General features: G+C 41.0%; 1 protein-coding gene across 7 annotated transcripts in view; it reads right to left on the bottom strand.

The window, feature by feature from the left end:
* ASH1L (ASH1 like histone lysine methyltransferase) overlaps nucleotides 1-27,898 on the bottom strand; it is a 197,625-nt gene that overhangs the window by 127,264 nt on the left and 42,463 nt on the right. For all 7 annotated transcript variants that reach the window (XR_007148040.1, XM_047839911.1, XM_047839909.1 and 4 more), the window contains exon 3: nucleotides 2,083-6,640. Coding sequence is in view for 6 of the 7 variants with exons in the window: in XM_047839911.1 (XP_047695867.1) it covers nucleotides 2,083-6,640 (4,558 nt within the window). In the remaining variant the exon portion in view is untranslated. The remainder of the gene's footprint in view (nucleotides 1-2,082; nucleotides 6,641-27,898) is intronic.

Here is a 27,898-nt window from a genome sequence, read left to right as displayed (position 1 = left end):
CCCCACCGACAGGCTGCCAACCTCCCTACAACCAGCTCTCTCCTCCACAAGTGAATGTTCACACACGAGCCAGAATGATCCTTTAAAGAAGCGACTCTAAAATCAGTACTCCTCTGTCTCTTGCCTACGCCTAGTGTAAAACCTAAACTCTCTGAACACGGTCTGGCTGCTTTCTTCACCCCCAATTCTCGCACCGTCCTGTGTTCCCTGTCCTGCCACCGTGACCCGGCCACCAAGGTCTTCTAATATATTTAGGTATTAGATAGTAAAGAGTATCTCTAGATACTACTCTTTCTCAGCCCAGCATCTTCAAACGTGCTCTTTACTCAAACTTCAGCCTGAGAAGCGGCGGCTTCTCATCCTTCAAGCTTCAACTTTTCATCCTTAGGCCGTAACCAATAACTTTACCTAAACAGGCACCCCCCCCCCCCCCCCCGGTAACGACCCATCCTGACACTGTAGTATTAACTTGACAGCATTTCCCCCCGATTATGCCTTTCCTTGTGAGCTTACCACTCTACTATTGGTCTTGTGTCACTAGGGCTGAAAGTTCACGGGGCCTGACCTCATGTCTTGACGCCAGTGACTGGGAGAGTGCCACACGTTCTAGACTTTAACAACTAAGTGAGGGAGTCAATGAGTGAGTACAATTGTCTCCCCAGCTAACTGCTGCTCGGCCTTCAGGTAACAAACAGTTTAGAGTCACCTTGTCAGGGATGGCTTGCTGAGTCAGGCCCCCTTCCACACTCCGTGTTTTCTTTTCTTTTTCTTGCTTGCACGCTCTGATCACATCTCTAATGACATTTAACATGTACATTTTTGTTCATCGCCTATCTCCTCCTCTGTAAGTCCCATGAGAACAATGTATTTGTGTGCCTTATTCCTCACAAGAGCCCACAAAGTAGAGTGCCTGACAAACTGATACTCAGTGACTTATTCATCAAAAATTTGCTGAATGAACCTAATTAAAACTTAGGAATTTTTCTTCTCTTTATTACATCGTTAGAAACTAAAGAATGCTCAGTTTCTCAACAAAAATCGCTTTTTCAAAATTTCGTGAATAATGAACATCATAAGCAAAAACACTTTAGAGGGGTTTATCATTTCCTATAATGCCTAAGTTTTTAATCTTTTGGGGAATGATTTTACCAACTAACATCTGTGCACTTACAATGTGCAAATCACTTCAATACACACATTATAATCTCATTTACTTCTCACGATAACCCTATTGTTACCATTTTATAGGAAGAGGTATGGAGGCTTAGAGAACTGACTTGGGAGAATGTGATGCAATTTATAGATTTTTCCCCTGAAAAGTACGCACAAGCACACATACACATGATTGTACTTGTAACTCTACAGAGGTTCCGCAGGCTTCCCAGAGTTACCTACAACCAAACCCCCAGAGCTGAGATCTCTGATAAAGACCTTCTCACTCACAGATGCCTTCTTTCTACATGAATGGGCAGTGCTTCCACTTTCTTGTTTCCTATCTTTGTTTCAGTTCTTACGAGCTTTGCAGGTGTTTCAAATGTATCATGCGGATTCGTTTTATGTCATTTCATATGCGACTGAAGCAGCTTTTGTGAGGATACCTAGAGATCACTCTGCAGAATGAAGTCCCTTTTACGACGTTGATAATTTTGAAAGCCTAGATTTTTATTATGAGACACACTGGGTTGACATTTCTTCCTGTAACATAAACTCACTTATAATTACTAGATTAGAATATATTAAAAGTCCTGCACAGCTGCCAACAACACCCATGGGCCATTTCTCCCTAAAGAAACTGTAACCGCCTTTTTGCGTGAGAAAGAAGCATCATTTTTCCTGGTTTCCAAAACTTGAGTGTTGTTTGTTTTTGTAACGGTACCTCTTCTCAAAATTCAGAGTTAACGCAAAGACAGGCCTTATCTTACTTCTCACATGTACCAAAAACAAGAACGCTGAAGATACCATGCCACATCTATTTATACAAACCAAACCGTTAAGAGTTCACATACACGCATCAGGCAACCTGAGGGCCAAGTCCTCTCCTTTCCCAACACAAACAACAGGCAGCGAAGGAGCCCTCCTTACCTGTCGCGGTCTGCACTGCCCTCTCGCCGGAAGGCAGTGGCTCCTTCCTGTGAGGCCGAGTGAGCGAAGTGTCCTGTGCAGAAAACAGTCCAGGACTGTCAGCTAGTCTCTTCCGGCCGCTGGAGTTCGGGTTGGGGACTCGGCAGCTGCCTATTGCACTTGTGAAAAGGTTTGTATGCTCATCGCTGCTGGCCGGGTCAGAGCTGGGAGTGAACCCTCCCAGGGATAAGCTCGGAGAACTCTCTGAACAGTCGATCTGTAAAGGTGTTTGCAATCCCAAAGCCAGTGGACTAGATTCTGAAGGCTCTCGGTGGACCCACTGTTCTTCTCGATTTATTAAGCTTTTCGAAGGAGAGAGATGAGGGCAGGACATATGACATCGGTGCTTTTCCTTATGCTTATATCGCTCTCCAACAGTTTCCTTCCCAAATCGATAGCGTTTCAAGGACTCCAAAACAGATCTGGAAGAGCCGGCGTCCATGGAAACCTGGGGTTGCTCAGAAGAGCGGTGTTCTCTGTGCTTGTGACGGTGCCTATGTTTGTGCTCGACCATCCAACCATAGGCCATCTCGGGAGGGACGCTAGGGTAGGTGCTCATGGAAAGGAGAGGAGTCCTGCTGGTTGTGAGAAAGGCCTCCTGTCGCAGTAGCTTATGCTTTTTCTTATGGTATTTGGTGGGGTTGAGAAGTAAGTGACCAGCATGCATGTAGGAAGGAGGTGGAAGCGGAGGAGTGAAAGAGGGAGACGGAGGAGGGTAGAGAGTGGGGGGGTACCTTCCATAGTAACCTAGTCCCAGGGGAGTGGCTGTAAGGGGTGACGGAGAGTAAGGCATGCCGTAGGACGGATAGAATCCTGTACCGGAAAGAGGAAAACTAAGGCTGTGCATGAAGGGCATTTCGGCCATTGCCTCCCTCATCTTAGGGGGTCTCCCTCTCTTCTTTTTTAAGTCAGGTTTTCGAATGTAGTGCAAAGGGTCCAAGGGGAAAGAAGGATGTGTATAGAAGCTATTAAAGTTGATGCGAAAAATAGTGGGCAGCAGGTCTCGGGGGATAAAATGATGACTTCGGTGGGTGATTCGAATTTCACTCAGACGACTTATCAGTTCCTCCAGATCTGCAATAAAGTCTGGATCCTGTCTGCTTCGGAGCTGGGGGTATTTCTTTTTCCGTTTTCGTTTCTGCCTCTTCGTCTTGTCATAGCTGAGGTAATCGTGATTCCTGCGCTTACATTTGTGTTTATGTTTTTCTTTAAGACTGCTCAGGACTGTAGAGGTTTCAGGGGGAATCAGAGAAACATGTTCAAACGAATGCCGCCTCTTTTTCTGTCCACAAAACTTCTCTGCTCTGTCCGAAGTGCTGTTATTATCGGTTCCGATTCCACTATCGCTGGGAATGGTCTCGTCGCTGTGAGACTCACTAATGGGAGAAGGAGTGGCCTCCTTCAGGGAGGTGAGTTCACTTAAGTGGGAGGGAGAATTCGGCAACAAAGTAGGAGGAGACAGTCGCCTCCTCCCCTTTGAGGCCTTCTTCATTGCAAGCGTCTGGATCATACTGCCCTGTCTGGAGTGTAAATGCAGATACGGCACTGAACTGGGTTCCACGAAGCCCGCGTCACTGCTCACAGGGCTCTGACCCCCACTAGTCCCAGAAGACTGGGAGCACACAGGTGACGGGAGAATCTCTGACCCACTAGCAGAGGAGGGCAGCAAAGGGGGAAGGATCTGTCCTAATGCCGAGCCAGCTGCCTGCTGAGCAGTTTGCTCAAGGACAGCAAGGCTGGTAGGGCTACCAGAAAGAATGCCGTTTAAGACGGTTTTTGGTTTTCGACCCCTTCTCTTTCCTATGTAAATGGTTCCTTTCTTGCTGACGTTTATCTGCTGGCCCAATTTAGAGCCAAACGTGGCGGCAAGACTGGACACTGTGTTATGGAGTTTGGATTGCACTTTCCCTTTATTACTTGATTCTACGGAGCTTGACAGAATCTGATTCAGCAGTTTCTTCCTCTTCAAAGTCTTCATTTTATTTATTTTGCGGATAATTGTTTTCATTAGCTGTCCGTTGTTTCTCTTGGTCATTTTTTTATCTGGATCCATCTCTAGGTCACTCATGCTGCAGACAGCGGGCCTATGCCTGTCGTCCAGATCGTCTGGGTCCTGAAGCTGATCCTCACTCTCAAAGAAATCACTGCTGCTCCGATGGTTGTCACTTTCAGACTCCAGCTTGCTTGGACTCTCGGTGGCAACAAACGGAGCCACGGAGAGTACAGGTGGCTTCATCTTGACCGGTGACCTCATCTGCCTCTTCGGTCTGCCTCTCTTTTTCGGAAAAGGAGACACAGAAAGACTTTGCTTGAAGGAAGGAATTTCGATTTCTGGCTGTAAGATCGGGGGTTCCTGTTCTTCCTTAGACTGCAAAGAAAACACTTTAGAGGCAGGGATTTTTAAAGTCCTTTTGGGTGGCCCTTCCAGTTGAGGCATCTCCTTAGCTTTAGGTCTTCCCCTCTTGGGCTTATAAATGTCAGACAAAAGGTCACTAGAGACACACATACTGGAGGAGAGCTTGTGAGTAGCAAAAGCCTTGTGAGCGGGTTTTTCACCATCAGTTAGGAGAGCAAGAGACGGCGCCGTGGACTTGCTCAGCTTTGGCAATCGGCGTTTCAGGAAGTCATGATCTACAAACGAAGATGGTCCAATGTTTTTCATAAACTTGGCTGGCTCAGAATTACTACCTGATAGTGAGCTACACGCAACATTCTTAAAAAGCTCTGATCTTTCTAACTCTAGCCCTTTGGGAGACCGGCACGTGCCTCTCGCCACCACTTTAGTCCACCGAGGTTTCCTTCCTTTCCGTTTTTTCAAGGGTTTCGACTGCAAACTCGTGCCTAGGCTTTCAGCCACTTGGCAGTGTTTGTCCGACGCACCTACTGCACCAAGTTTTAGAAAGGGCTTGTTACTAAATAAACTAGTGAAGTTAACAACCGAAGGGGTAATTGCGTGAATACTGGAGTCGGAAGTCAAACTTGGCTTTTTTCCCAGGGAAGAGCTTATTCTTGGAATATCTAGATGTGCGGTTTTTGAATCAGTTAGCTCTTTATCAATCCCTTTACATTCGATGTTCATGCTGTGACCCACGGACCTATGACCAATGTTCAAGTGGGTACTTTCAGGAGTAAACTGGTTCTTTCCAACAGATTCAGAAATTTCTTCCATTAATTCTGTGGAAGGACTTAAAAGCAATGGATTAGGGGCCAGCTGTGAAGTTTCAGGGGGACTTCTGGTTAGAGGGTTGACAGATACGGTGGGCGATGGGGAGGGGAGACTGCTCTCTCCTACTGCACTGAACGGGGATTTTGCTGTGGATGCGTCTGAAGCAGCTCCCATTTGAAAGTCCGGAGAAGTGCAGTACACGGGAGGTTGCTTTTCATGCTTTGAGGTTTCATAAGGCCCCCTGTCACTGGATGAGAAACTGTCTTGCTGAATGCATGTTCCTTCGCTGAACATTTCTTTCTCCAAATTGATGATTTCTTTTCGAACTGAGAACTTTTCCAATATGCTTTCTTTACTCTGCCGTATAACATTCTTCTCAAAAGTTTTGCTGGTGGTGCTGTCTTTCAGGGATTCAGAAAGTTCCTGACTTTCATGACTACTGATGTTTGTACTACAAGAAGCCTTAAGTGGTTCCTGAGTGGGGAGCAGTGCTTCGGCTTTAAGGTTTATGGCATCTTTACTGACCAGGCCTGCCATAGAGCAAGTCACCAGTCTCTTTCCCATGTCCTTGTTAACTAATCCCATTGCTGAATTTGCTACAATCTTCTTTGCACAGTCCTTGGCCACTAGGCCGACAGTAGAACTCAATTTCTTTCCCAAGTCTTTATTAACCAGCCCAACCACAGTGCCAAGTCCTAACTTCTTTCCAGAGTCCTTGTTCACTAACCCTGGAACAATCCCAATTCCTAGCTTCTTTCCTGAATCCTTGCTCAGCAGTCCTACTGTAGTGACAGTTCCTGGCTTTCTGCCTAAGTCTTTATTAATGAACACCGCCGTAGTGCCCGTTCCTAGTTTTTTCACAGAGTCCTTATTGACCAATCCTACTGTGGCATTAAACACTGGCTTTTTCCCAGGATCTTTAGTTACCAATCCAACTGCTGTGCTGATGGCTGGTTTTTTAATTAAGTCCTTATGTAGTATTCCAGCTACAGAGCCAACGCCTGCTTTCCGGATCAAATCTTTGCTAACCAATCCCGCAGCAGTGCCAGTTCCCAACTTCTTCGGTTTAGTCTTGGAAGACTTAGAGGGAGGGCAAGTTGCGATGAGCTGTGCCAGCTTCTCTGTTACACTCGTTCCTCCATTAAGTAATGCTCGGTCCTTTAAATCAGGCTCCCGGCTCCCAACAAGAGTAGATGATGTTGCATTAATGTAATCTGTCATTTCTGAGTGTACTGGAGACAGCTTCTTCGACAAAGGACTGTTTTCTCCCTGTGAATGAAGACGGATGCCTTCTTCGGATTGGCATTCAATGGCTGCAACATCACCTGCTTTCTTGTACAACTTTGAAGGGTCCTAAAATTTGAACAAGAAACAGGTTTCAGAGAGAGTAAACCTTGTATCACACTTCGGTTTAGCATTAAAACTGAACAACCTGACTGATCACATATCAGATAAAACATAGGCAAGAGTGCTTTATTTAAAAAGGCTTATTTAAAAACCTAACTAATGTTAAACACCATGTCACCATATAGGAGTTCCTCTGCTGCTGTATCAGAGGCTAGCAAAACGTTACCTGTGCTGACTCTCAACCACACACACTTATATATTACTCAACATTTAAAAATAACCTGATTTTTTTTGACATTGTTTGAAAATGGCAAATTAGCAATCTACTCTTACCTTACTTTAGACTGAATATTTGCATACAAACATCCTATTTTTAAAAAGATAAGTATTGTTAGTTACAATAACCAATGGCACTCTTTTAAAATAATAGTTCACTGGGGCGCCTGGGTGGCTCAGTCGGTTAGCTACCTGACTTTGGCTCAGGTCATGATCTCCCGGTTCGTGAGTTTAAGCCCTGCATGGGCTTCCCTGCTTTCAGCGCAGAGCCCGCTTTGGATCCTCTGTCTCACCCTCTCTTTGCCCCTCCCCCGCACGCATTCGCTCTCAAAAATAAATACACGTTAAAAAATATATATTTACAAATAAAATAAAATAATTGTTCACTGCCTACCTCCTTCATTGATAGCAAAGATTTCAAACCAGTGCTGTACAACCCCTAACCTACTTCCACTCCTTTAACTCATTCTCAATTATAGTTTATTTTTATTTTTTCAATGTTTATTTATTTTTAAGAGAAAGAGCGCAAGTAGGGGAGGGGCAGAGAGAGAAGGAGACACAGAATCCGAAGCAGGCTCCAGGCTCTGAGCCGTCAGCACGGAGTCTGATGCAGGGCTTGAACCCACGAACCGAGCCCAAGTTGGACGCTTAACCGACTGAGCCACCCAGGTGCCCCTCAGTTATAGTTTTGAAAGAACAGTCAAGTTCTCTCAATGTGAGAGGAATAAAAAAGACAGTAAAATACATTCGCATTTTCTATACAATGCACTTTTATATACCATTTAGGGGGCATCTGTGTGGCTCAGTTGGTTGAGCATCTGACTCTTGATTTTGGTTCAGGTCATGATCATGAGTTCGAGCCCCAAGTCAGGCTCTGTGCTGACAGTGAAGAACCTGCTTGGGATTCTCTCTCTCTCCTTTGCTGTCTGCCCCTTCTGTGCTCATGCTTTCTTCCTCTATCTCTCTCTCAAAATAAATAAATAAACTTGAATAAAAAGATTTGTATCACATTTTGGAGTTGGAAGTAACTTTTAAGTCATTAACATAAATTGTTACCCAATTCACGAATTCTCACCATATACTTCACAAGTGAATTAATTACTTCACACAACAATCTGTTTTACTTTTGGATAACAATTAAAGAGTTCTTTTTTTTTAGAAAAGCAAAGCTGGAGGCACCCCGATTCCGGACTTTAAGCTACATTACAAAGCTGTAGTGATCAAGACAGTATGGTACTTGCACAAAAACAGACACATAGATCAACGGAACAGAAAAGAAAACCCAGAAATGGAACCACAACTATATAAGTCAACTAATCTTTAACAAAGCAGGAAAGAATAACGAATGGAAAAAAAGACAATCTCTTCAGCAAATGGTGTCAGAAAAAACTGGACAGCAACATGCAGAAGAATGAACCTGGACCACTTTCTTAGACCGCACACAAAAGGAAATTCAAAATGGATGAAAGACCTAACCACGAGACAGGAAACCATCGAAATCCTAGAAGAACACAGGCAGCAACCTCTTTGACCTCCGCCGCAGCAACTTCTTACTAGACACATCACTGGAGGCAAGGGAAACAAAGGCAAAAAAGAACTATTGGGACCTCATCAAGATAAAAACCTTCTGCACAGCAAAGGAAACAATCAACCAAACTAAAAGGCAGCCTACAGAATGGGAAAAGATATTTGCAAATGACATATGTGATAAAGGGTTAGTATCCAAAATCTAGAAGAACTTCTCAAACTCAACACCCAAAAAACAAATAATCCAATTAAGAAATGGGCAGAAGACATGAATAGACACTTTTCCGAAGAAGACAGCCAGATGGCTAACATGCATGAAAAGATGCTCAACATCACTCATCAGGGAAATACAAATCAAAACCACAAGGAGATACCACCTCGCACTTGTCAGAATGGCTAACATTAACAACTCAGGCAACAACAGATGTTGGGAGAGGATGCAGAGAAAAGGGAAGCACTCATACACTGTTGATGGATGTGCAAACTGGTGCAGCCACTCTGGAAAACAGTCTGCAGGCTCCTCCAAACATTAAAAATAGAACTACCCTACAACCCAGCAATTACACTACTAGGTATTTATCCAAAGGATACAAAAGTACAGATTTGAAGGGGTACACATACTCCCCAATGTTTATAGCAGCGTTATGAACAACAGTCAAATTATGGAAAGAGTCCAATTGTCCAATGACTGATGAATGGATAAAGAGGTGGTATTTGTATGTATGTGTCTATATATTAAAATATATACACATATATAAACTTATAAATATATACATACAATGGAATATTACTCAGCCATCAAAAAGAATAAAAGACTAGAATCTTGGGGCGCCTGGGTGACTCAGCCAGTTAAACGTCTGACTCGTGATCTTAGCTCAGGTCTCGATCTCAGGGCCATGACTAAGCTGTGTGTGTACTTAAAAAAAAAAAAATAATAACTGAATCTTGCCATTTGCAATGATGTGGATGGACTAGAGTGTATTATGTATGCTAAGCAAAGCAAGTCAGTCAAAGACAAATACCATATGATTTCTTTCATATGTAGAATTTAGGAAACAAAACAGATGAACATATGGGAAGGGGGAGAAAAACAGGGAGAAAGATAAGAGACTCTTAATGATAGAAAACAAACTGAGGGTTACAGACTGAGGGAGGGGGGTGGGGGGATGGGATAGATGGGTGAGGGCACATTAAGAGGAACACTGGGTGTTGTATGTAAGTGATGAATCACTGAATTCTACTCCTGACACCAATATTACACAATATGTTAATTAACTAGAATTTAAATAAAAATTTTGGGGAAAAAAAGTCTAAAGAAATAAAAAAGATTTATTTAAATCAAAAATATGAACTTCATTTGACACTGTCAGGGAAAACAAATAATTTTTCTCCCATGTTTCAACATAGATTTTCTTGAACAACTGAAGTATAATTGACGTAAAGAGTTCTTTTTAACCATGAAATAAAAATGAAAGACTTGAACAAATGGAAATACATACTGTGTTTGTGGATAGGAAGACATAAGATGACAATTTTCCCAAAACAAATTTATAAATTTAATGCTATGCCAATAAAAATACCACCAAAATTTCATTCAGGAGTAAGAAAAAATATAAAATTCTTTTGAAAAATTAGACAAGCAAGAATAACAAGCAAAATCTTAAAAAGAAGAAAAGCAGGAGTACAACTGTACCAAATGTAAAATTATTTTTTAAAGCTTCTATCGTTAAACAGTACAGAACTTACACACAAAAAGACCGAAGAACCAATGGAAGAGGGGGAACAACAAAAAACAAATTCAAGCATACCCAGACATGTACCGCATGTAAAATGGTGTAATTTCTATAGAAGGGAAATGGGTAATAACTAGAATACCATACGCATTTAACTACAGGAACCCCACCAGTAGAAGACCAAATCCCTACTGGATTAGATTTTTGCCAAGATACGCTGGCAAAAATATAACAGCTGCAGAAAACTATAAAATGTACCACTACTTTTTAAGATTTTAAGTAATCTCTATATCCATCGTGGGGCTCAAACTCACAACTCTAAGGTCAACAGTTATACTTGACTGAGCCAGCCAGGCACCCCCTACCACCATTTTAATAGCAAAACTCTAAAATAATTATCTACAGGAGAGTGGCTGATTAAACCAAAGGAATGTGTATAAGAGAGTACTATGAAACTGCAAAAAAAAAAAGCCCGAAAAAACAAGACCCCCAAAAAGGAGAGACCAACCAACTGCTGTGTGATCCTCTTTAAGAATACAATGTTAAATGAAAAAAAGAATTAGAACAGGGGCTATAAATATACCACCTTACATATAAAGAGGAATATGAATATATACAGGTATCTGATCACATTAAACATGGAAGGAAAAAACCGAAAGATTAATAGAAATGGTGACCTACAAGGGGAGGAAAGAGGCCTAGATGTCAGACTTCTCTGCATCTACTTATGGTTATGACTTTGCAATTAAGTACTTTAAGTATTTAAGAAACAAAATTATATCATATAGAAACATATTCCAAATCTCTAAATATTGAAAACAACGTAAACAAATATATCTATCAAATTAAGTACATAGCTATATGGAAGATGATTATTTTGAATTACTTTAAAACAGTCTTTGGACAATACATTTTAAAGACAAAATGATATCCACAAGAAATCTTAAATTCCATCCAGGGAGACTGATATTAGTGGTAGTATTGGTATAATTACTTTGAACCCAGATAGATGGATAATTGATAGATATATAGATCAAATATGTTACTATGTGAATGTCATTAGGAACCAAATTTTTTTTTTTAACGTTTATTTATTTTCGAGACAGAGAGAGACAGAGCATGAACGGGGGAGGGTCAGAGAGAGGGAGACACAGAATCTGAAACAGGCTCCAGGCTCTGAGCGGTCAGCACAGAGCCCCACGCGGGGCTCGGACTCACGGACCGCGAGATCATGACCTGAGCCGAAGTCGGCCGCCTAACCGACTGAGCCACCCAGGCGCCCCTAGGAACCAAATTTTTGTAAGAAAAAAAAGGAGACACAATATAAAACCAAAGAGATTAAAACCCCTATAATTTCAAGTTGAAATATTAGAAACGTACAAAGTCTTTAACACACACCCACACTTTCCCCTTATCTCTATCAAACTGCCTAAATACAATGAAACTCCAGTAGCAACGAACACCTCTAATACCCAGGACTGTGGTCTCTACCTATCACTTCCCAGTAAAAGGGGAGGAACCAGGGTTCCCTGAAGAACAGACCACATCCAAGTATTAGGTAGGAAATGTAGCACAAGAGGATCCTAGCGATGGACGTAAATAGATCTCTGAACTTGTACTAGTCACTCTACTCTTTAATTTGAAATTTACCATAATGAAATGTGTTCATTAAAATAAGTTCTTCCTAAGGGGCGCCTGGGTGGCTCAGTCTGTTGAAGATCTGACTTCAGCTCAGGTCATGATCTTGCGGTCCGTGGGTTTGAGCCCCGTGTCGGGCTCTGTGCTGACAGCTCGGAGCCTGGAGCCTGCTTTGGATCCTGAATCCCTCTCTCTGCCCCTCCCCCGCTCATGCTCTGTGTCTCTCTCCCTCAAAAATAAATCAACATTAAAAAAAAAAAAATTAAAGTAAGTTCTTCCTAAGAGTGATGTAAAATCTGCCTTTCTGCAACTATCACTTACTGGTCTGAGTCTCACCTTCTCAAATCACATAGAATAAGTCTAATTGCTCTGCTTTCCAGCAGCTTCTCACCCATGTGATCTCAACCACACAGTCAACCTTCTGCCCCAAATGGTTTCACTTCTTTCTGGTCATTTTCTGACGGACGCGTTTCAGTTTCTCAACACTCCTCTTTACTTTATGGCAACTAAAGGAGAACACAATTCCACCCACAGTTGATCACCTCAGAATTAAGGAAACTTAATTATTTCTTTTGGACTAGACTCTTACAATTTTGCCCAAGGGGAAAATGACTTTTTTTGGACAGTCTCCTGTACAATTTATAAATAGTAAGCTTGTGATTAAACAAACCCCTTACATTTTCCTCCCATTTTACTAAGAAACAATAGGCTCATTCTGTACGTTCATAGTTACTTTTCAAAACTTAACAATTAAGAGGCTTTATTAAGTACTTTGAAATATATTTGTATCTGAAAACTACATTTCTTTTTTATTTTGTTTTATTTTTTATTTTTTAAAATTTACATCCAAATTAGTTAGCATATAGTGCAACAATGATTTCAGGAGTAGATTCCCTAGTGCCCCTTACCCATTTAGCCCATCCCCCCTCCCACAACCCTTCCAGCAACCCTCAGTTTGTTCTCCGTATTTATGAGTCTCTTCTGTTTTGTCCCCCTCCCTGTTTTTATATTCTTTTTGTTTCCCTTCCCTTATGTTCGTCTGTTTTGTCTCTTCAAGTCCTCATATAAGTAAAGTCATATAATATTTATCTTTCTCTGACTAATTTCACTTAGCTAATTTCACTAACAATACCCTCCAGTTCCATCCACGTAGCTGCAAATGGCAAGACTTCATTCTTTTTGATTGCCGGGTAATACTCCATTGTATATATACACCACATTTCCTTTATCCATTCATCTGTCGATGGACATTGGGCTCTTTCCATACTTCGGCTATTGTGGATAGCGCTGCTATAAACATGGGGGTGCATGTGTCCCTTCAAAACAGCACACCTGTATCCCATGGATAAATACTCAGTAGTGCAAATGCTGGGTCGTGGGGTAGTTCTATTTTTAGTTTCTTGAGGAACCCCCATACTGTTTTCTAGAGTGGCTGCACCAGCTTGCATCCCCAGAAAACTACAACATTTCTAACGTTAAAACTTACCTGTAAAAATCCATCTTGTACAAACTGAGACTATGTACAGTGAAGTGGATAAAGTTAACAACAGTGAACGGAAGGAGCCAGAACAAATGTTTATACTATATAATCCCATTCAGGAGGCCCCGGGGGGCTCAGTTGGTAAAGTGTCTGACTCTTGATTTCGGATCAGGTCACGATCTCACGGATTGGGAGTTTGAGCCCCACGTCAGGTTCTGTGCTGACAGCGTGGAGCCTGCTTGGGATTCTCTCTCTCCCTCTCTCTGTCCCTTCCCTGCTCATGCAACACTCTCTCTAAATACATACGTAAACTTAAAAAAAAAAAAAAAAAAAGTCAGGAAAACAGCCCCCCGTGGTATGAGGCAGCGTGGCGTGGGCGGCAGTGAAAGGGAAGGAGCATGAGAGGGTCTGACAGGTGCTGGCGGTGTTGCAGCTCTTAAACTGGACACTGGCCAGAGGGGGTACTGTGGACTGTGAAGATCCACTGAGCTGTCGCACGATTTATGTGTGCTTATACTTCAGTAAAAGTCATTTTAAAAATTCTGCCTAAAGTGGAGACATACACAGTTCCCATATCCTGCTAAAGGACTGTACTCAAGTCTGGGTTTTTGTGTCTGTCAGAAATATTAACTAAAATCGGCCTAAAACACTATCCCACAGTAAAGGGTCAATGATGAAAGGAGAAGAAAAAAGATATACACAGATAATTTAGTTTTGGTTTCAAAGACCTCTTCTTCCAAATTCTGCCACTGGATAAAGTGAGTCAATGAGATTATATTAATAAGACAATGCAAAACTACCTATGGTGCTGGTGATAGTAGTCTCTTACATTCCTAAGAACCTTTTAAAATGACAATTGGTCATAAGAAGGGTCATTTTTAACAGAGTATATTATATGTTGGGCAACAAAAAGGATATCTTATCAAAACGTCCCATTAGGCATATAATTTTTTTCAACACAAAAATAGCTTTACTCCAAATATAAAGTTAGGCTTATTTTAAAAACTGACAAAAGTACTATCATCCATGGATAAACACTTTTACATTTCAGATCTTTCCATCACGTGCACAAAAACACATGTACATCCTTGTATAAAAATGGTCCAAAAATGCTTTTTGTTTTGTACCTTGGTTAACTTAAATGCTACAAGAAGACACCTTTCTGTGCAAACAAATCAGGAATTAGACTACTGATTCAACGGTTTCACAACAGTCTGCAGTTCATTAAATCAACCTACTTGCTGCTTTTAAAATAACTTCTGGTTATTTATTATTATAAACAGTATATGATAAACATCCAATTACATAAATCTTTGCTATTGTCCAATTATTTCCCTCAGAGAATTGTTAAAGGTATAATATATAGAATAAATAGTTACACATGTTGACCAGCTATGCACCAAAGGGGGGAAAAATTATTTCAAAGGGGAAAAAAAAGCTCATTACAAAAATCCAGAATGGGGGTGTCTGGGTGGCTCAGTCAGTTAAACATCTGACTTCAGCTCAGGTCATGATCTCGTGGTCCGTGAGTTCGAGCCCCGCGTCGGGCTCTGTGCTGACAGCTCAGAGCCTGGAGCCTGTTTCAGATTCTGTGTCTCCCTCTCTCTGACCCTCCCTCTCTCATGCTCTCTCTCTCAAAAATAAACATAAAAAAACCCAAACAAACACAGAATGTATAAAACAATACATTTCTACAACTCAAGATAATACTTTATGATGTGTGATATTCCATACTGTTAGGCAATGCTTCTTAGAGCAGAAACAACAATACCATCTGATAGCCTGATCCTGATAATTCTGAAATTAAACACTGCCAGTTCGGGTGATTTGATTAGAGAGCCATCTTCAAAAATTTTACTATCTGCCATTTCCTTTTCTAGTAAGTTCATGGAGTTCTCATTTCAAATGCCATTATTTCTAGGATTACTTACTATTTAAGTTCATTTTCAAATCTACTTGTTATTGTCCTGTTTTTTTTTTTTTTTTTTAATTTTTTTTTCAACATTTATTTTTGGGACAGAGAGAGACAGAGCATGAACGGGGGAGGGGCAGAGAGAGAGGGAGACACAGAATCGGAAACAGGCTCCAGGCTCCGAGCCATCAGCCCAGAGCCTGACGCGGGGCTCGAACTCCCGGACCGCGAGATCGTGACCTGGCTGAAGTCGGACGCTTAACCAACTGGGCCACCCAGGCGCCCCATGTCCTGTTTTTATCAAATGGCTTTTTGCCCACTTTACACATTTAAACCCCCTCCAGGGGGTCCCCACGCTTACAGTTCTCTGGTTGTACAGGCCACGTGTTCCCGTGCTAACTTCCCTGCTGCGGGCCTGGGCTCCCGCACGCACCGGCCGTACTGTTTTCTGTCTATGGTTTACATTAAGCCATGTGAGTTTTCTGGTGAGACATCAATGTTCTAAATGTGAAGACAAGCCTTTTTACTCCCACTGTCAGTGCTTAAGATTTCACAATCTACAATTTTTTTTTTTTTTTTTTTTTTTGCATTTCTATTTACATTTCATTTATTACCTGTTATTGGGAACTTCTGGTGACATGACTTTGCTGGCCGTGTGTACTTCTTCAGCACTGAAACAACTGTTAAAAGGTCCTGGTCCACATTATCTTTCTAAATTGTGGAGTTTATCATTACTGATTTAGAAGAGCCCTTAACATGTCAGAAATAAGTTCTTTTCTTCTGCCGTGTTACACTTATTTCCCTCAACCTATCAGTTGTCTTTCCACTTCCTATTAGATTTCTTAAAGAAGTTTTATGCATTCAAATACATACGAAAAACTGTACTAAGTACGTCACACACTCTCTCATTCAATCCTGACTGTAGTAACTGCTGCAGTTACTATAATTGACTTCATTAAATAGAAAAAAGAGAACAGTTTAGATATTCTCTGCCCAGCATCACCTAACCAGTTAAGTGACTGAGCCATGATTTAAACCTAGTCTCATTTCACAGCCATTCTGTTCAATAAAACAGTCTCTCTAGCTCTAACGCTGTTGTCACAGATTACTTGGAAAGGTCATGTCCTTCTGAAGACAACAATCTTCCCTTCATCTTCAATGAATTTTTTTTCTTTTTGCTTTAAATTATTTACCTGTCTTCAATTTTGAAAATAACCTGTGAGTAGGTAAGCAGCCTTTACCTCAGAAGGTCTGTCTGTTTCGAGGATTTCCATTATGCACTTCATGTTAATTCACACTCGGGTCTTTCTTTAAGCTCTCCATTTCACTTCATTCGCATTTACGCTTATTCCCGAGCCACTGATACAATGTATTGATATTCTAACTTTATAAAAACTTCTAATACTTGAAAAGACTCACTTTTCTTTTTTGTATTCCTGCAGAATTTCCTTGGGTTATTTTATAGTATTATGGAGATATAATCATATACCATAAAATTCCATCTTTTAGAGCACAAATCCAAGGGTTTTTAAGTTCATAGACTTGTATATCCCAAATCACTAATTTTAGAAGATTTTCATAAGGTTTCCTCATTATTTTTGCATATGTATACTTAGCGGTGGCCCTGAGATCCATTTGAAGTTTGAAAAAAATTCTAAATGTCTTTAAGTGTATGTGTATGTGTATATGTGTGTGTGTGTGTGTGTGTGTGTGTATGAAAAAAGATATCTCAACACTAACATTAGCTCTACAATAAGAAAGCAATTTTATCTAGTGAAAGTTTTTAGTATTACTGGATATTTATAATCTTATTCAAACAGATCCTAAACACTTGCTGTCAAGGTTATTTCTAAATATTTCATAAAAAATGTTACATGCATGAATGAATTTTTTGTTAGTTTTTCTAAATTGATGATATTCAAAAACACTACCGATTTTCCTTTATAATCTTGAATTCTTGCTTAATCAGGAACTCATTTTTTTCAGGTAATAGTTATTAAGTACCTACCGTTTAAGTGCAAAGAATAACACCAGTGGAAAAATTCCTTTTAACATGGATATTTCATTCTAATGCATGAGCAGGGGAGAGGCAATAAAAAGAGAGGTCAAACAGTCAGTATTTCAGAGGGTGAAATATGCTATGCAGAAAATCAGAGCATGGAAGAGGAGGAAACTCTAGGGTTGGAAATGATTTACAACATTAAAATAGGGTGACAGTAAAGTCCCAATTGAGAAGATCACAATTCCCCAGAAACCCAAGGGCAGTTAAGGAGGGATTTATATACCTGAGAAAAGAATAATACCCCAAAGATGAAACAGCAAGAGCAAAGGCCCTGAGGCAGGAGGTGCAAGGGCAGACTTCTGTCAGTCCAAGAGAGGGAAGGGAACACCAATAGAAGGTTTTATGTAGAAGAGGTATGTGACCTAATTCTTCATTGGACAATATATATTGGGTGTATACTCAGTGTTGGAGATTTGTGAAGGAATAAAGACAAAAATCCCTGTTCTCACATAGCTTATATTTTAATGGAAGAGAAAAACAATAAAGAAAAACACAGATTTTCAAAATATTATTTGCTAAAAGGTGGTGACCGTTCTGGGAAAAACTGAAGGCTACCAAGAGAGCCAGGAGTCTGCCAAAAACGGGGCTGTGGCACTGGGCGAGGCCTCACTGGCAAAGACCTCAAGTGAGGAAGTGATGAAAGGGAACACCAAGAACACTGGTGGGGCAGGACCTGAGCAACTGAATGGGGACAGGAACACAACACGTGCAGAGGGGAAGATCAGGCAGGCGTTTTAGGCTGTTACCAAGGCTTGAGCTGTTACTGCCTGAAAGGGGAAGCACTAGGAGGTTTTGAGGTGGAGGAAGGGCAGAAGGGTGACAAGATTTCATTTAAATCTTCCAACATGCCCTCCCTCTAGTTGCTTTCTTCCTCGTGCTTCATAAAGTGACCAGGGTCTTGTTAGCAACCCAGAGCAGTTATCCTGACAAGAGATGACAGCGACCACGGACCAGGGTAAAACACTGTACGTGACGAGAAGATCAATCACAAAGACTGTGGTGGAGGACGGAAAGTAAATGTCAGGAGATCAGTCTGGGACATGTTAGGACTGAAATGCCTTCTAAACACCCCAGTAGAGGAGTCTGAGCAGGAAGTTTCAAATCTGAACGGTGGCACATAGATATTTAAAGCCCTGAGACGGGCTGACATAACCAGGTGAGGCACGGCCACATTAACAGATGAAGAAGAACCAGCAAAGACTAAGGGGCCAGAAGGTAACAACAGGGGGGAAAAAAAAAACTTAGCGTGAGTGAACATGCGGTACCCCGGACGTGAGGCCCAAGGGCTGCCACCCCAGTGCTGCTGGTGGATCAAAGAGAAATGACAGCGTGCATCCAGCTACTGGACGTGGCCCCCCGGGGTCACTGGTAACCACGCAACAGCACTTTCTGGAAAGCGCGAGAGCAAAAACCTGACGGGAGTGGGTACAAAAGAGAATGGGCAGAGAAAAATGTGTGAAGTCAAGTAAAGAACAACAAGGGAACTGAGAAGAAGGCGGTCGAGTTAGAAGATAAAGTGGAATCAAAGCAGCGTCGTCTTTTTTTTTTTCAAATGGGGATAACAATGGCATCTTTATTCTCAAAGGAAAAACAGCAGTGAGAGAGATGAAAACCCTCATGACGTTTAAAATATATGTATGTCTACGGATGTATAAAATCTCCTAGAGAGCCACCTAGTTCCAATGGAACTTGCTGAATCATTTTGTCCTTCATTCTGTGACATGAAATGCTACACTTTTCATGAACTGAATTCTTTTTTCTTTTTGAGAGACACAGGATGTGAGTGGGAGAGGGGCAGAGAAAATCTCAAACAGCCTCCACGTCCACCCAAAGCCTGATGCGGGGCTAGATCCCACAAGCCTGGGACCATGACCTGAGCTGAAATCCAGAGTCGGACACCTAACCGGCTGAGTCACCCACGCACCCCCACGTGCATATACGCGCGTCTGTTGCTATATACTCCATTCTGGGTCACTGATTTTCTGTCTGTCCATGCACCACTACCACAACGTGCTGGACATTTCAACCTGGTTTCATGTCCTGGTAAGACAGATTCCTACACGTTACTGCTCTTTTCAGCAATGTCACTGCTGCTTATTTTTCCATATAAACCTTGTAAGCAACTTATCTAGTGCCAAAAAACCTATGTCATTTTAATTTTCATGGTTAAATTTGCCAATACCCCAAAGAAGTGAAGTGAGGAACTTGTGCTGATATCTGCGCACTGATGTCCACAGCAGCATTATTCACAAATAGCCAGCAGGAAGATGCACATCCGTCCACGACCACTGGCAGGTGAAGGGCAGACAAAATGTGGCATACGCATACAGCTACTTATTACTCAGACTTAAAACAGAAGGAGAGTTTGACATGCGCCATACAACATGGATGAACCTCGAGGACATTAAACTAAAAGGAAGCAAGCCAACCACAAAAAGACCAATACTCTAGGACTCCACTGATAGGAAGTACCTGGAGTAGTCAAATTTAGAGAGACACACAACAGAATGGCAGCTGCCACGCGCTGCAGAGAAAGGTAGCCACTGTTCAGTGGGGCACAGAATTTCAGTGACGGGAAGACTGAAAACATCCTGCAGGCGGATGGTGATGATGGTTTCACAACAATGTGAATATAGTTGGTACCCACAGAACTGTATATGCAAAACTGGTTTAAAAGGCAAATTTGGGGACACCTGGGCAGCTCAGTCGGTTGAGCATCCGACTCTTCAGGTCAGCTCAGGTCACATGATCTCAGGCTCCTGGGATCTGGCTCCGTGTCGGGTTCCGTGCTGAGGGTGGAACCTGCTCGAGATTCTCGCTCTCCCTCTTTCTCTGCGTCGCCCCCCACCCCCGCCCCGCTTACACTCTCTGTCTCTCAAAAGAATTCTGTCCAATTTGAGGGCATTATGAATATTATTTTGGTTCTGAATTTTGACGTTTGAGAACACCCCGAATTTTATCCTCCAGAGGTAACTTGATCCTTTGATCTGGATCGCAAAGAGATTCTTAGCTTTACTGATAAAATCTAAGACTGTAACTGTGGTTTCCATGATAAACACTCAGGCAACGATATTAAATGAGACCTAACACGTCCTTTCAGTCTATTTATTGAATAGACTTTGTATTTCTTTGTATTATGCCTTTAACAGTAAATCTAAATAAAAATTTCTGCCTTCCTCTTTGAAGGTATCAATTATGCTATCTTATATATCTTCTCCCTGTTACCATATACATCACACATTGCCTAACCTTTTGAACTTTGTTCATTTCCATTTTGTTCCTTCTTTCCCACTGTTTTCGCACGTGCTTCTTCTAATGCCACTTTTCTATAACTGACTGTTTGCCTTCCACTCATCTCCTACTGTGATATCTCATCTGTCTACTGTGCTCCTGAAATTGCTGCAGCATCCTTCATCCTTTTTACAAAGGCAATTGTTTTAATTTTTTGTAACTCCCAGCAAAATAGTTGGAAACAGTACCCTTGTTCTGTGTGCAATCCATTCTGCTAACCTTGTGAGTTAGAGAAGCTCTCTCCAGAACTGACAGTTATTTTCTCTCAGCATTGGAAGATAACATTCTTTTATTCCCTAACCTCAGAATGTGTCCATCATAAATAATTCTGGAATATTACCCTTCAAATACTAAATCTCCATAGTTATTCTTCAGGACTCCAACTAGAACATATTGGACTTACTACCATCCTTTATCATCTTTTATTATTTCTACCACATTTGACATCTCTGGCCCTGCTACATTCTAGGTAATTTTCTCAACACTATTTTCCAGTTCACTATTCTCTCCACGGCTGCATCTATAATGAATGCTTACACTATTACTCACTGAGTCTTTAAAAGTAAATGGGTGCTGGGGTGCCTGGGTGGCTCAGTGGGTTAAGTGTCCGACTTGGGCTCAGGTTGTGATCTCACAGTTCGTAAGTTTGAGCCCCACATCTGAGCTGTCAGCACAGAGCCTGGAACCTGCTTCGGATTCTATGTCTGTCTCCCTCCCTCCTTCCCTCCCTCTCTCTCTCTGCTCCTCCCTGCTCACATGCTATCTCTCTCTCAAAAATAAAGACTAAAAAAAAAAAAATAAATAAATAATAAATAAAAGTAAATGGGTGAATTTTTTTCACCTCAAAAATACACTGTTCATATCCAGAAAATATATTCAATTGGCTTCTTTTGAAACTCTGCCTGGTTATTTTCTTAAACGTTTATCCTTTTCTCTAATTACTTTTTTAAGACACTAATCATTTCAAATACTTGATATTCCTTTTTTACTTTTTAATGGAAGATTCACAACATCCAACATGGGGCTCAAACTCACAATCCCAAGATCAAGAGTCACAGGCTCTACTGACTGAGCTAGCCAGGTGCCACAAACACTTTACATTCTGAATTCAACAACTGTATTATTTGAAGTTCCTGCAGAACTTAATCCTGTTTTTAGCTGTGTTTGCTTACTCCTTCTGTTGATGATTTTTTTTTTTAAAGTTTGCTTCTGAAACCTTCTTAACAGGTGCTGCATTGAGGGTATAGACCCTGAAGAATCCTAGTTCGGACTTCCAACCTTAGTGGGTTTCGAATAAAATGCAAATCAACTTGAAATTCTTCCCACATTCTTCTGGGAGAAAGGTAACAACAATATCTATAGAGAGGAAAACAATGAGGTAATAGCTTAAAAAAAAAATAACAGAAAAGCCAGTATCTCAAAATAAACATGAGTGAACATATAAACAGACAATTCAAAGCAGAGAATTAAACAGCAGAACAAGAAAAAAAGCTGAAATTCACTAGTAAGGGGAAGAAATACATGCTCAAAAATAGGGCTTCTGTATTTTGCCATTATTAACGAGTGAATGCCAAGAAGTGAAGGAGAATAAAGAAATGAGGCCTCGAGAAACATATCCACAGAATCTAATAAGACGGCAAGCTACAAAGAGGAAGACAAGAATAAAAATTATACAAATATTTTAAAATATCTCCTTCTAAAAGATATTATGAATTTATGAAGGCAAATTTTTACCAAGTTTGGCTTCAGTCTCAGTTAAGTCAAACAACTAAATGCTTACTTTCACGTTGTTTCCATTATCATAAAACTTATGAGTAATCAACATAGTGGATTACTACCCATTATAGTCAGTCTAACATTGTCACTAATACAAATAAGGCACAACACTTGGATTTGTGGTATTATTTGAATATTCACTTTCAAATAAAGGCAAAAATTTTTACCTGAAACAAGAAGAATTTCCTTTTGGGCATCATGTGTTAACATTTAATAAGTTAAGGTACATGTATTAATGCAAAACTGAAATCCTGAAATACTTATTATCACAAAAGCTGTTAATTTCATGTTCTAAAACAAGAACTATCAAATAGTGAAATAAACAACGAAACGGACAATATAAATATTAAGAGTATGTTATCTAAATTAGTATGAACATTATTTTAAAATTAAGTAAATAAATGCTAATAGAATTTAAATAATCATGTAAGACAGAATAACAGGTTTGCATTTCTACCATAATTCTCACCTTCCTGGAATTTTATTTTAAAAAAAATTTTTTTTTTAACGTTTATTTATTTTTGAGACAGAGAGAGACAGAGCATGAACGGGGGAGGGGCAGAGAGAGAGGGAGACACAGAATCGGAAGCAGGCTCCAGGCTCTGAGCCATCAGCCCAGAGCCCGAAGCGGGGCTTGAACTCACGGACTGTGAGATTGTGACCTGAGCTGAAGTCGGAGGCTTAACCGACCGAGCCACCCAGGCGCCCCTCACCTTCCTGGAATTTTAATACACTAAACAAAATAACATTAAATGTATTAACTTTTTTTTTTTTTTTTTTTTTTTTTTTTAAGAGAGAGTGAGTGCATACACAAGCAGGGGAGAGGGGCAGAGAGAGAGAGAGAATCCTAAGCAGGCTCCACACGCAGTGTGGAGCCTGAGACAACGCATGATCCCATGACCCTGGGTCATGACCTGAGCCAAAATCAAGTGTCGGACACTCAACCGAGCCACTAGGTGCTCCAAAAATATTAATTTTTAAGTAAAATGTTTCTACTCTATTTAATCCTCAAAGCTTCCAAGAAAAATACCTCTTTGGCAATTCTTCACATTGTGTGAAAATTAATTAAAACATGTCAACTTGGGGCACCTAGGTGGCTCAGTCGGTTGAAGCGTCTGACTTCAGCTCAGGTCATGATCTCATGGTTTGTGAGTTCGAGCCCCGCATCAGGCTCTGCACTGACAGCTCGGAGCCTGGAGCCTGCTTCCGATTCTGTGTCTCCTTCCCTCTCTGCCCCTCACTGCTCACACTCTCTCTGTCTCAAACCAAAAAACAAACATACAAACAAAAAACAGAGAAAAAAAAAACGCCAACTTAGCTCAAAATTTCAGGAGAGAAACTCCAAAATAAATCCACTTCATGCATAATAACCTTTGATCCGGACGTAATAAAGAACAGTATTAAAAACAGAAGAAAATGTCAGAGGAAAACAAAACATCTACCAGGGTTATTCTAAGTCCATTAAAAATATTAAATGCTTTAAGATGTCTTTATGAATATGAGTCAGGAAGCCTAAACCTCAATAGGCTTTCTGAAGTGTTGCTACAGGCTGACAATCATTTTCAGTACTTGATAAAAAAAGTTTTTGAGATCTGCTCACAAAGTTCCTTCCAGAAAATATTCTATTGAAAAACTTGTTCCTCAATCTCATTCTACTGTAAACAAAACACGAATAATATGATTAAATATACTACTTCTGTTTCTTGCACATCAAACATTTAGGTACATAAAAACACGAATGCTTGACAACACGAGCTGAGGACTAAACTCCTACTTCAGTTGTTGCTAAAAGATAGCTACATCTCGCACTGCTAACCACAGAATGAATCCCACTTAAATTGTACAGAAAGGAAAACCAGTAAAGAAAGGAAAAATATGTTTAATTATCACTTAATTAATGTTGGCAACAGAACAGTGAAGTTATGAGTGGCTGGGAATCTTAAGAATACAACGTTTTGTTCCCATTCCTCAAGTTGGATGCTTAGAATTATGGCATGGACTTACTGTCTGTAATCAGAAATACCGGAAGCTCTATTCTACATTCTTGATCGTTCTTATTACACTAGAGATTTTGAAACAGGGAAGGGCTCGCCTTATGGTGTTAAAGAAGAGGTCTTGAGATATGGAAAGCTCTAATATTACTCTACCAATAACAGCATCAGTATAGGAAAACTTATTCAACGTAGTTTCTTTACTGGAACCCACTGAAACAGTGTTTTGCACCTGGTGGGGATGGAGGGAGAGGGAGAGGGGGAGAGGGGGAGAGGGGGCGAGGGAGAGAGAGGAAAAGAGGGAGAGAGAGAGAGAGTGGGAGGGAGGGAGGGAGAGAGAGAGAGAGAGAGAGAGAGAGAGAGAGAGAGGGAGTGTGTGTGTGTGTGTGTGTGTATTCTATACAGGCTACCTCCTGGAAAGTTCCTCCTACCCACTGTTCTATTATGTGGCAGATTTTGAAACTAGTGTCCACACGATGAAAGCTGAGATGTAGATGGAAATTCAGACAATTTTATCATCTTATAACCCAATTACACACAGCTCCACTGCAACATTTGTAGATAAAAAGTTTATGGAGAAGCTAGGAAGCTGCCATTCCATCCTAACAAAAAGTAAAAAGCTAAACAAACTGAGAAGTCAACTCTTCTTAGATCTGTATTAGAAGTGAGGTCACAGGGCAAACTACTATTGCCCCCCAGATGGAAGTGACCGACAGAGAGTCCTAATTTACCAGAGCAGCAAACCAGGAGCTGAGAGCTTGGTGGGAAGCACTGCCGGGGTAGGGAGCCCTGAACTGTAACTGGCAAACTGGGAGAGCCTCAGTGCACACGTGTCTGAAAGCAGAAAACTCCAGCAGATTCAGCCACTGGGATCTCCCACACTTTTGTTAGTTTTAGCTCCTGCTAAACTAACTCTGGGGGGAGAGAAACATCCAACTCTACCCTACTCTAGCCATCCTGTCCCACCTCGAGAGAGAAGAGGAAACTGAAAAGCATTTGTGAAGTTCACAGTCTAGAGGTCCCGGCTCCCTAAAAGACTGAGATCTAATCACAGGACTAAGGAACACTTCCTCTCCCCTCATACTTTCGCACCACGTCACCAAAAGTCTATTCACAGCAATTCCTTTTACCCAGTATATTATGCCCACCTATTAAGAAAAAATTACAAGACATGCTGAAAGACAAAAAACACAGTCTGAAGACAGAGGAAGCACTAAAATCAGACTTCGATATGGTAGGGATGTTAGAAGTACCAGACTGGAAATTTAAAACAACTGTGATTAATATGCGGGTAGATAAAGTGGCCCACATGCAAGAACAGAGGGGCAATGGAAGCAGAGAGGTGGAAATTCTAAGAAACAAGACAAATGCTAGAGAACAAAAACACTAACAAATGAAGAATGGCTCTGATGAGCTCATTAGCAGACTAAACATGGCTGAGGACAGAGTCTCCAGGTCTGAGGATATCTCAACAGAAACCCCCAAAACTAAAAAGCTAATCACAAAAAGACTAAAAAAAACCCAAACAAACCAGGACAGAAGATCCAAGAACTGTGGGACAACACACACTGTAACATCTGCAGAATGGGAATAGCAGAAGGAGAACAAAGAAAGAAAGGAATAGGAAAAATATTTGAAACAATGACCGATAGCTTCTCCAAATTTCATGCCAGCCACTGAACCCACAAGTCCAGAAAGCTCAGAGAATACTAAGCAGGATAAATGCAAACAAAACAAAACAAAACAAAAACGAATACATGTAGACAGATTTTTCAAACTATGGAAAATCAAAGATAAAAAAAAAAAAATCCTGAAAGAAGCCAGAGGGGGAAAAAAACACCTTTTCTACTGAAGAGCAGAGTAAGAATTATATCCAATTTCATCTCAGAACCATGCAAGCAAGAACACTGGACTGAAATTAAGGTGTTAGAAAAAAGAAACCCACGAACCTAGAATTCAGTACCCTATGAAATTATCCTATAAAAGTGAAGGAGAAATAAAAACGTAGTTTGACAAAAATTGAGGAAATTTGTATCCAGCAGACAGACCAGGCTTGCAAGATGTCAAACATTTTTGAGAGAGAGAGACAGAGAGACAGAGAGAGAAAAAACATGAGTGGGGGAGGGGCAGAGAGAGAGCAAGACACAGAATCCGAAGCAGGTTCCAGGCTCTGAGCTGTCAGCACAGAGCCAGATGCAGGGCTTGAACTCACGAACCGTGAGATCATGACCTGAGCTGAAGTAGGACACTCAACCGACTGAGCTACCCAGGCGCCCCTAAAAGTTCTTTACATGGAAGGAAAATGATAGGTCAAAAACTCAGATCTACACTGTAAAAGGAAGACCACTGAAGAAGGAAACAACAAAGCTAAAACATAAACTTTGATTTTTCTTGTTCTTAACTGACCTAACAGGTAAGGTTGTTTAAGATAACAGCAACAATGTATTTTTGACAAGGTATGATTTTATACAGAAGTCCTTACACAGAAGTAAAACTAATGACAGTCATGATACGGACAAGGGAGGAGAGGGAGGAATCTAATTCTGTTGTTATTATAAGGTGCCCGAGAGGTGAGAGTGTTATCTGGAAGTGGTCCTGGATCAGGTGTGACTAAGTGGTGCAAACTCTGGGACAACCACTAAAAAATGTAAATAAAAGGTTTACGGACAAAATTCCCCCCAATGATTGTAAGTAACATAAGTTACTTGTAAAACTATGTTAGAAATTAGAAATATAAGTAAGCAATCATCTTAAGTTGGCTCCTGAAAACACTCAGAAAATACCTTGAAGAAATGCACAAACTTCGGCGTGTAGCCTATCATCAAAAGAGAACCAAAACATCTGAGAAAAGCAGGGGGGAATCCCCTAACCAAACATTGTTTTAAAAAAAAATTTTAAATGTTTATTCATTTATTTTTGAGAGAGAACGTGTGTGTCTCACCAGGGAAGGGACACAGAATCCGAAGCCCCTGAAGGGACACAGGTTTCACGCTCCAAGCTGTCACCACAGAATCCGACGCAAGGGCTTGAACCCACAAATGATGAGATCATGACCTGAACCAAAGTTGGATGCTCACCCAAACTTATTAAAGAAAATTTAACAAATAGATTACTTTTTTTTAACCAGGTCCCTTTAATGGATCTAGAGGTATTCTGATTTAAAAAAAATGTTTATTTAGGGGCGCCTGGGTGGCTCAGTCGGTTAAGCGTCCGACCTCGGCTCAGGTCATGATCTCACAGTTTGTGAGTTTGAGCCCCACGTTGGGCTCTGTGCTGGCAGCTCGGAGCCTGGAGCCTGCTTCGGATTCTGTGTCTCCCTCTCTCTCTGTCCCTCCCCTGCTTGTGCTCTGTTTCTCTCTGTCTCAAAAATAAATAAAACATTAAAAAAATTTGTTTAAATAAAAAAATATTAAAAATGTTTATTTATTTTTGAGAGAGAGGACATGCACAAGTGGGGGAAGGGCAGAGAGACAGAGAGAGAGAGGAGGGAGGCAGGGTGGGAGGGATCTCAAGCGGGCTCTGCATTGTCAATGCAGAGCCTGACTCGAGGCTTGGACTCACAAACCGTGAGACCATGA

The sequence above is a fragment of the Prionailurus viverrinus genome, chromosome F1 (genome assembly GCF_022837055.1).
Source record: "Prionailurus viverrinus isolate Anna chromosome F1, UM_Priviv_1.0, whole genome shotgun sequence".
Taxonomy (NCBI): domain Eukaryota; kingdom Metazoa; phylum Chordata; class Mammalia; order Carnivora; family Felidae; genus Prionailurus; species Prionailurus viverrinus.
Note: the sequence above shows the minus strand (reverse complement) of the source record. Positions and strands in the feature narration are given on the sequence as shown.